At 48.8% G+C, this 7822-nt stretch overlaps 1 protein-coding gene across 1 annotated transcript; it reads right to left on the bottom strand.

Annotated features, from left to right (window-relative positions):
- Positions 1-2538: 2538 nt before the first annotated feature.
- Positions 2539-6626, bottom strand: GOSR2 (golgi SNAP receptor complex member 2; the record flags this gene model as incomplete). Its single annotated transcript, XM_044912390.1, has 3 exons — positions 2539-3074; positions 5557-5689; positions 6521-6626. Coding segments are annotated over 3 exons (491 nt in total), but the record flags the coding sequence as incomplete, so codon positions are not given.
- Positions 6627-7822: the final 1196 nt, after the last annotated feature.

Below are 7822 nucleotides of genomic sequence, written 5' to 3'. Positions count from 1 at the left end.
AAAAATGAATTTGAGATGGATCGCAGAATTAAACATAAAGCTTCTGAAGGAAAACACAGGAGAATATCCAAACACTGGAAGCAAGCCAGGTGTACGTGAACCAGAGAATGGGTAAACAATGTCCGGTGAGTCTGCATGATGGAGATACTCCTTGACAATTAAAAGGACCTAATGACCGACATGAACAATATGAAAGAGCTTGGAAAACACTCCTGAGAGGAAGCCACACTTCCGAATACATTTATATGAAGCTCAGTAACAGGCAAAACTCCTTTATGGTGAGATAATCAAAACAATGGTTGCCTGGAAGGAGGAATCATCTGGCTGGGAAAAGCAGGACGGATTGTCCAGGGCCGATGGAAAGAGTCTCTGTCTGGACAGCAGTGTGTATTACAAAGGGGTGCGCGTCTGCCAAAATCCAATGACCCGGGCAAATTACATCTGTACACCTGTATGTACATTATACCTCAAGAAAATTTTTTTATGTTGGAATGTTTTATGTATTTTTTTTGAAAGGGCAACATCAAAAAACTCTTCCTCTGCTCCCTAACCTGTTCACCTTGTAGAGTAGAAACCTCTGGGATTCTTTGGTGTGTAACGTGTGGGTCAACATCCATGTTTACCAGAGGGTCTGACGTGGGTGACATGGAATGAGACACCAACACAGCGACCCCTTACATAAACGCCACCAAAGCCAAAAGGGTATTTTACTCCTAAATCAACAGCACACACCACCCAGCGTGCCCTTCCTCTCTGCTTTCTAAGTTTTCTTTTTAAGCACACTCAATTTCTTACGAAGTAACAAGTATAAATGACTCCTGGGGCAGACCCTAACCTACTTCCATACACACCACCCACCGCATCCTTACGGATGGCATCTAATGCCCTCCGTGCATTTTTTAAATGAACGATGCATTAACGAGCAAGAAAGAGGCAGAAGTGAAAACAACATGAGGACAGGAATTCAAAACCTGGGTTCAGCCCAGGCAATGACGAACAAGCCTGAGAGGGATCTCTCAAGTCCAACTTAACTGTTGCCAGAGGAGGCCAGAGATGTGTTTTTTCCACGACAGTGATGGTAAAATTTAGGCTCACGCTAAAGATTCTGCTTAGCTCTGAGAGCAGATTATTTCATCACTGTACAAAGTGCAAGTATCAAGCTTCTAAAATCACCTGAAAATTAACATAAATTTCAAACAAAAAATGTATTCCTTTCCAACCACAAATTTCTCCAAGTCACGGCCCAGTTCCTTCATGCTCTCTCCTATATTCCTTTCAAATGGTTTAGGCAGGAAAACCCCGGATGGAAGCGGAGGGTGGGGGGGGGTGGGTGGCGGGAATCAAGAGACAAAAAGGCAAGTAGGGTAGGTGCGTGGAGGAAAGTGAATTAGAAAACCCACATTCCAACCCCACCCGCCTCTCAGGCTTCCCTGCACTTCCTTCTGGGGACAGCCTAGGGGCAGATGCTGTTTGGACTCCCCCGTGACACCAGACTTTGCTGGGAAATGAACACTGGGTTTAACAAGAAGCTCTAACTAACCCCCACCAGGTCGACGTTAGTGCAATACGGTGAGTCTTATTCTAAAAGGGTTTTACTGGGGCGCCTGGGGGGCGGAGTCAGTAAGTGTCCCAACTCTTGGATTTCAGCTCAGGTCATGATCTCAGGGTCGTGGGATCGAGCCCCTGATGGGCATGGGGCCTGCTGAAGATTCTCCCTCTCCCTCTGCAAGCTCCCCCCAACCCCGCTCTCGCACACGCTCTCTAACATAAATAAACAAAAGGGTTTTACTGTTTTTCTGGGATATGGACAGTTTTCTAAAGAAAGGGCAGATAGGCCATCACTTATCAGTTGAGATTACTGCAGGTGGCCGCTCGGAAAGAGGGGCACCTGTGAAGCTGTCAGAGACCACACTTCTAGACCATCAGAAGCACCACGGCCAGCGGCAGGAGGTCAAGTGTCCCTCACGGCTCGCCTGACCTTCTCCTTCGTAAAGATGGCAGGGGCTGTCCAGCCACGTACTGAAGTCCTGCGGAGCTGACAGGCCCAACGTGGTCCAACAAAAACTAAGATAAGGCTCACACTTCCGGGAGTGACTGTTTCTCACAGCTCAGTGGCTGGGAGTGCTTCGTTCGCAGGGGACCACACCCTGATAATAGGCACAGCCCACACCCCATTATCCACCAGGGCTGATACAGGAAAAGGGCTGAGGCTGAAACACCACGACTGACATCAGAATCTGTGTAATGTTTCTGTAAACCACTCCCGGGATCGGGGGTGGGGTGGGGGGAGGTTTGAGTCTCAGCCAATGCGGCAGGGCTTCTAGAAACGCCTGTGACTAACGAGAGTGCCAGCGGTGCTGTGGGTCAACGGCTGGTGCTCTAGAAGCTGTCTGCTGCCGGTCTACCAGGGCGGCCCTAAGACCCCACCCACGGGGGCTCAGTTACAGGAGCACAAAAGGTCTCGGTTCCAAGGTGTGTGTGTGTGGGGTGTGTGTGTGTGTGGGTGTGTGTGGGTGTGTGTGTGTGTGTGTGGAGTGCTCTCTGGGAAGCCATGGGAAGGGGAGGTGCCCCATACGGCCGCAGCTGCCTTCTTAGAATCGTGGATTCTGTCATTTCTGAAATTGTGGAATTTCTTGGTCTTACTGGTTCCTTTTGTAGCAGTCACTTTCATGACAGGTTCAGTAAATGGAAAAGGACCTAGACACCGAGAGATGCTAAAGTATGCTTCGCTGTACGCACAAGAAATAGCTCCTGGCGAAGACAGTGTGGTGACCTGTGGACTCACAATAATTCAGCTCTGATAGGACGGATCCCAGACTCCATCAAAATCTCAAAATGTGAGGATACGGAACCGCAATGTAAACGCAGGTACCAAACCGTTGGATGAGGCCAAAACAAGGGGCCTTTTCCCTGTCCCCCAGAAGGGCCCCCACCTTCAAGGTCAGTCTCTGGGCCCTCAGTCCCTCCAGAATACTGTGCCCTCCTCCAATGAGGTCATCCATGTTGTGGTGAATTTTCTGGAGGGAGGAGTTGAACTGCAGCGAGTCATCCATTGGGATGGTGGTATCAGAGTCCTGTGAAAGAGACGCAGGCACTGGATTAGCTCTGCTGGCTGGTCAGCTCCTTGGGTCCCACCGCATCTGGCCGCTCTGCCTTTTGGCCAAGGCCAAGTCAGAGGAACAGCCAGAGGAAATGGTGCAAGAATCAGAGGAACCTAACAGAGAGGAGAAAGCAAAGCCAAGACCTGGGGTGGCCTCTGTTCGCTCAGAGGAAGAGCAACTTCCCTCCGACTTGGCACTCTGCAGATGAGTCCCGCTACACAAGGCCCGTTCATTCCTGCCTCTCTACCATGACCACCGCCTAGGAAAAACATCAGGCCTTCAAGGCCTCGCTGGCCTTCTCCTAAAGGCTTTCTCTGACTACTTCCCTGACTATGAACTTAGCGTGGTCCACGTGTTCCTCTCCTTGGCTTTCCCTTAACACAGTATTAAAGGTTTGCTTTGGTTCTGCAGCTGTTTTATCTACAGCTTATCCCTGCCATTAGATGGAGACTCAGGACAGAGGAGCCCATTTCCATGGAAGGCCTAATGGTAGCCTGAATGACAATTCTCCTAAGCACGCAAGAAAGGGCTGTAAAGAAAGGAAGGGAGGGAAAAACAGACACTGATCAAGTGCTTTCCCCTCTGTGTGCGCATTACCCTAAGCTCACTTAATCCTCACTCTTAACGTGACGACATAGTTACTATAGTGTCCCCATTTTAGAGGTGAAGAAACTGAAACCCAGAGAGGTGGAACAGCTTGTCTGAGATCAGGCGGAGCTGCTAAGTCCAGCAGGGCCTGCATCTCACTACTGAGTGCGGACCCTGCCCTCTCAACCACCCTGTGGAGACAAACCCTGAGACTGGTCCTGGGGCTCTAAGTTTACACCAAAGTGGGCCGTATACAGTCCCAGTCGGGACTGGCCGTACTTCCGCTTTCCTGCCTCCTGACCATGGCACACTCTTCGGCCTGGCAAGCAGTGCCCTTCTCACCTCCTTCAATCACCACCAAGAGGCTAAACCACCTCCTTCTTTGCTGCACAAGTCCGGAATCATTTCCCACGCACCTGCTCTCCGTCCCTGCGGCTCACACGGGAGCGTCTCCCAGGGAGGAGCCCCGGCTTTGCCTTTTTTCCCAAGCTTTACTCTCGGCACCTTCAACACTGTTCTGCACGTGGCCAGTGCTCGGGGGGGCGAAAGACTCCAGCGTTTGAATCAATCAATGAGCGACTTCTCTTCACCTGACCAGCATCTGCAGATCTGCCTTTTATATACAAATCTTTCTTACCCTCTAATAGCTAATGGGGCATCATCGCTCAGAAAAACATATCCTAGTTTTAGCTCACAGAATGACCAGCAAGTAGTTCATTTGGCAAGTCAATTTTTACTAAGGGCACTGTGTGCTCCTCACCGCACCAAGCTGATAAGAAACAAAATAATTCTAAGTGATCGTCCCTGGCCTAAAACAGGCCTGAATACCCAATGCCATGACTATCAAAAGCCCACAAACCTTTTAGTGTGTTGTATAGTTCATTACACTTTTGAAAGGCATCTATGAAAACTTGGAAACTACCAAAAAAAAAGGAAAGGAACTATGCTTACCGCTCTACCACCAAGCACATCCTCATTACACTTTCCAACTGTTCACCACTGATATGTGACTGCTTACCCTAGAGAAGCAAAATCTATGCAGGCACATTCTGAAACACTCAGGGAGATTTACTGCCAGTGGGGACGCGGCAAAAAGACAAACCTCTGTGACATGTGGACTGATCTGAATTCTAACGGCAGGCTCAGAACGCTAAGACCTCATCAGAAAATGAACCTCTCTGTAAAACGAAACAAAAAACATAAAGGCCCCCAAACCCACCTCGCCTGGTGGAAATATATGATGCAGGACATGCAAAAGGCCAGCGTGCTCTACAGCCGTGTGCAGGAAATGATCCTATCGAGATCCAAGGGCAGGGCCAAGGGTGTCCCCCAAATCAAACATGCAAGCCAACAGGCCACTTTCGAACAGGCTCAAAGTTAAGCAACCTGTCCAAAACAAAATATCTGTTAACAAATTCCTCCAAACTGCTGCTCAGATTCGGGGCAAAAACATTTTCACGGACCCGACCCTGGAGCTACAGACAGAGCCGTGCCGAGCGCCTGAAGGCAGCTTTGGGACGCTGCCCTCCTCACAAACGGTCTCCGTTCTCATCATATGTCTCTATCTGACCAGAAAAAAACGTTTCCACCACATGAACTTCCACCTCTCGGTCCAACCAGGTCATTTTCACCTCTACCCGTTCCCTCAGTGTAACCGCTTCTTGTCGGGCTTCTGTGTCAGCAAAAGAGATTCCCTGTCTGGGTCTAGGGCGGCGGCAATGCACGAAGGCCACTGTCGTTTCTGGTTAGTCTCCTCCTCCTTGGTCGCCTTCAGACACCCCCGAAGAGGATGAAGCTCCAAGACCCCAGCCGCAGCTCCAGGGAGCTGCCAGGTACCTGCAGATCCCCACCCCGGAGCCCGGCTTACGTTAGTGGTGAACGTGCGAGACAGAAGCTCCTCTCGCTGTCTCTCCTGCTGTTCCCTTGTGTACCGCCGATGCTGGAAGTTTCGGAGAGCGGTCTGCAGGTGCTGGACGTCATACTTCAACTGGTCAACACGCCTGGAATTGATGGAGAGAGAGACTACATGTCAGGAACCCGAGGCAGCACACTGCAGTGGCCAGGCTTTGTATTCAAGGAAGATGCTTCCTTCCTTCTCCCCACACCGCTTCGCATTATCCCCGACAGAATCATCTGATTTTGATCGAGGATGGTGAAAAAAAAGCAGCAGCCTGTGGTTCCAGTCGGGTGGTAGCCCACGAGATTCCAGCAGCTTTACTTAAGCTCTGCTGGTCTCTGAGTCTGGATGCATGACAGGGAACAGGTGACAGGAAGCAGGCTCAAGGACCTCTCCCTGACCTTCGATGGACTGTATCGCTTTCCAAGAAGAAGCCCAAGGGCATCTTTCGAGTAAAGCATCAACAAAGTTTCATAAAACTTTTGGGAGCAGGGGCTGGGGTGGAGGTGGTGAGGGGGGTTTCATTTTAATTTCATGGGGGAGTATCAAACGTAAGATTGGCATCTCATCATAAACAGACGGACTGAAGTGATTAAGGGCAAGATTTCATTTCAACCCAAGAAGGCAGCAGGAACCAAAGGCCAGAGCCAACCTCTCCGACAGCAGTAGGCTTCAAGTGGCCCTGGGTCTGGTCAGAACAGCAGTACCGGAGGCAAAATTTCAAAATGACCCAACGTGAGGAGACACGAGGCTTCTGAGCCACTAACCTCACAGGGTTTTTATTTTGAGGAAGCATCACTGAAAGGGAATCGTGCCCTTTAGGGGAACTTTATCTTTACAGAGTCTCATTTTTCAATGCGTAAATGGATTTTCAGAATATTCGCTAGCCTCCCCTGGGCTAGCCCTCACGGGCTGAGGGTGTCAGAGCATTCACAGTTTGACATTCTGTCTTTTGTTAGGGGGCTCCTTGCTGGACAAAATCTCCAGACGTTCTAGATGGCTGAATATCTGGCCTATGCTTGCTTGGATTTCGTTTTCTACTACCGCACAAAAGAGAAAAAAGAATAATTGCTGGAAAAGAGACAGCGAACTTAAATTAGAAGGATACATTAAACACATCTTTTTTCCATATCCAATAAATTCAAAGAAACGCATTTTAAAAGGAGAAAAACACGGGCGCCTGGGTGGCTCAGTTGCTTAAGCGACTGCCTTCGGCTCAGGTCATGATCCTGGAGTCCCGGGATTGAGTCCCGCATCGGGCTCCCTGTTTGGCAGGGAGTCTGCTTCTCCCTCTGACCCTCCTCCCTCTCATGCTCTCTGTCTCTCATTCTCTCTCTCTCTCAAATAAATAAATAAAATCTTTAAAAAAAAAAAAAGAAAAAGGAGAAAAACACATATACTAGTGAGTAACTGGAAAAAATTCAAGTTATACTAAGTGACTCTGTAAATGTTGTTCTAAACACACACACACGTAGCTGTTAAAGCCATAACAATGCCAATTTTTAAAAAAGCTAGATAAATCTGTAGAAATAAATTTCTTGCTTTTAGAAATGAAATATTTTAAGCAAAATGCAGTATCTTCTGAAACAGAATGAGGTCTCTTTTCCTTTGAGATTATTCTCAGATACGAGTTATAAATATCTAGTAAAAAGGCTGCCAATTGAATTCCCTACAGTAATGAGGTTAAAAGAAAAAAAAAGCAAAGGGGAAGATGAGTGTGTGAAACACAGAGGAGCGCTCCCTTAAGGCTTTCCGTAAGAATGGGCAGGCTGACGCTGATGTCCCCAAAATAGACCAAATCTCACTAGGAAAGGCCCAGGAAAGAATCCACAGAGGTAAAGATATGATAAATACACTCATTTTCCTTATCCCTTTTGATAAACAGTCGAAATTACCGCTTTTCCATTTTTAATCGTATGACGATGGGAATGTTGGGAAGGCAAACAGAGCCGACTGGACACTAATCTGTGCACAGAAGAAAGGCACCCAGACTGCTTCTCGCCCCAGAAAGACATGACAGTGGACCTGTCCAACCTACAGCTGATATACAGTTTAGATGAGAACGAGGTGGGCACAGAACCCAGAGATGCTTTTGAGGCTGTGGAAAGGAGGCACAAGTGGCCAGAATCGGGCGTGCTGACAGCCAGGCAGGGAGGTGAGGGGGTGGCCTCCGCAGTGTGTGGGGAACCAGCGGTGCCTGTCTGACCAGCTCCGAGAGAGGACCTTTCCTTACAAC

This window comes from Neomonachus schauinslandi, unplaced genomic scaffold (assembly GCF_002201575.2).
Source record: "Neomonachus schauinslandi unplaced genomic scaffold, ASM220157v2 HiC_scaffold_1695, whole genome shotgun sequence".
Lineage (NCBI taxonomy): Eukaryota > Metazoa > Chordata > Mammalia > Carnivora > Phocidae > Neomonachus > Neomonachus schauinslandi.
The sequence above is the reverse complement of the archived record's forward strand: the minus strand, read 5'-3'. Positions and strand labels throughout refer to the sequence as shown.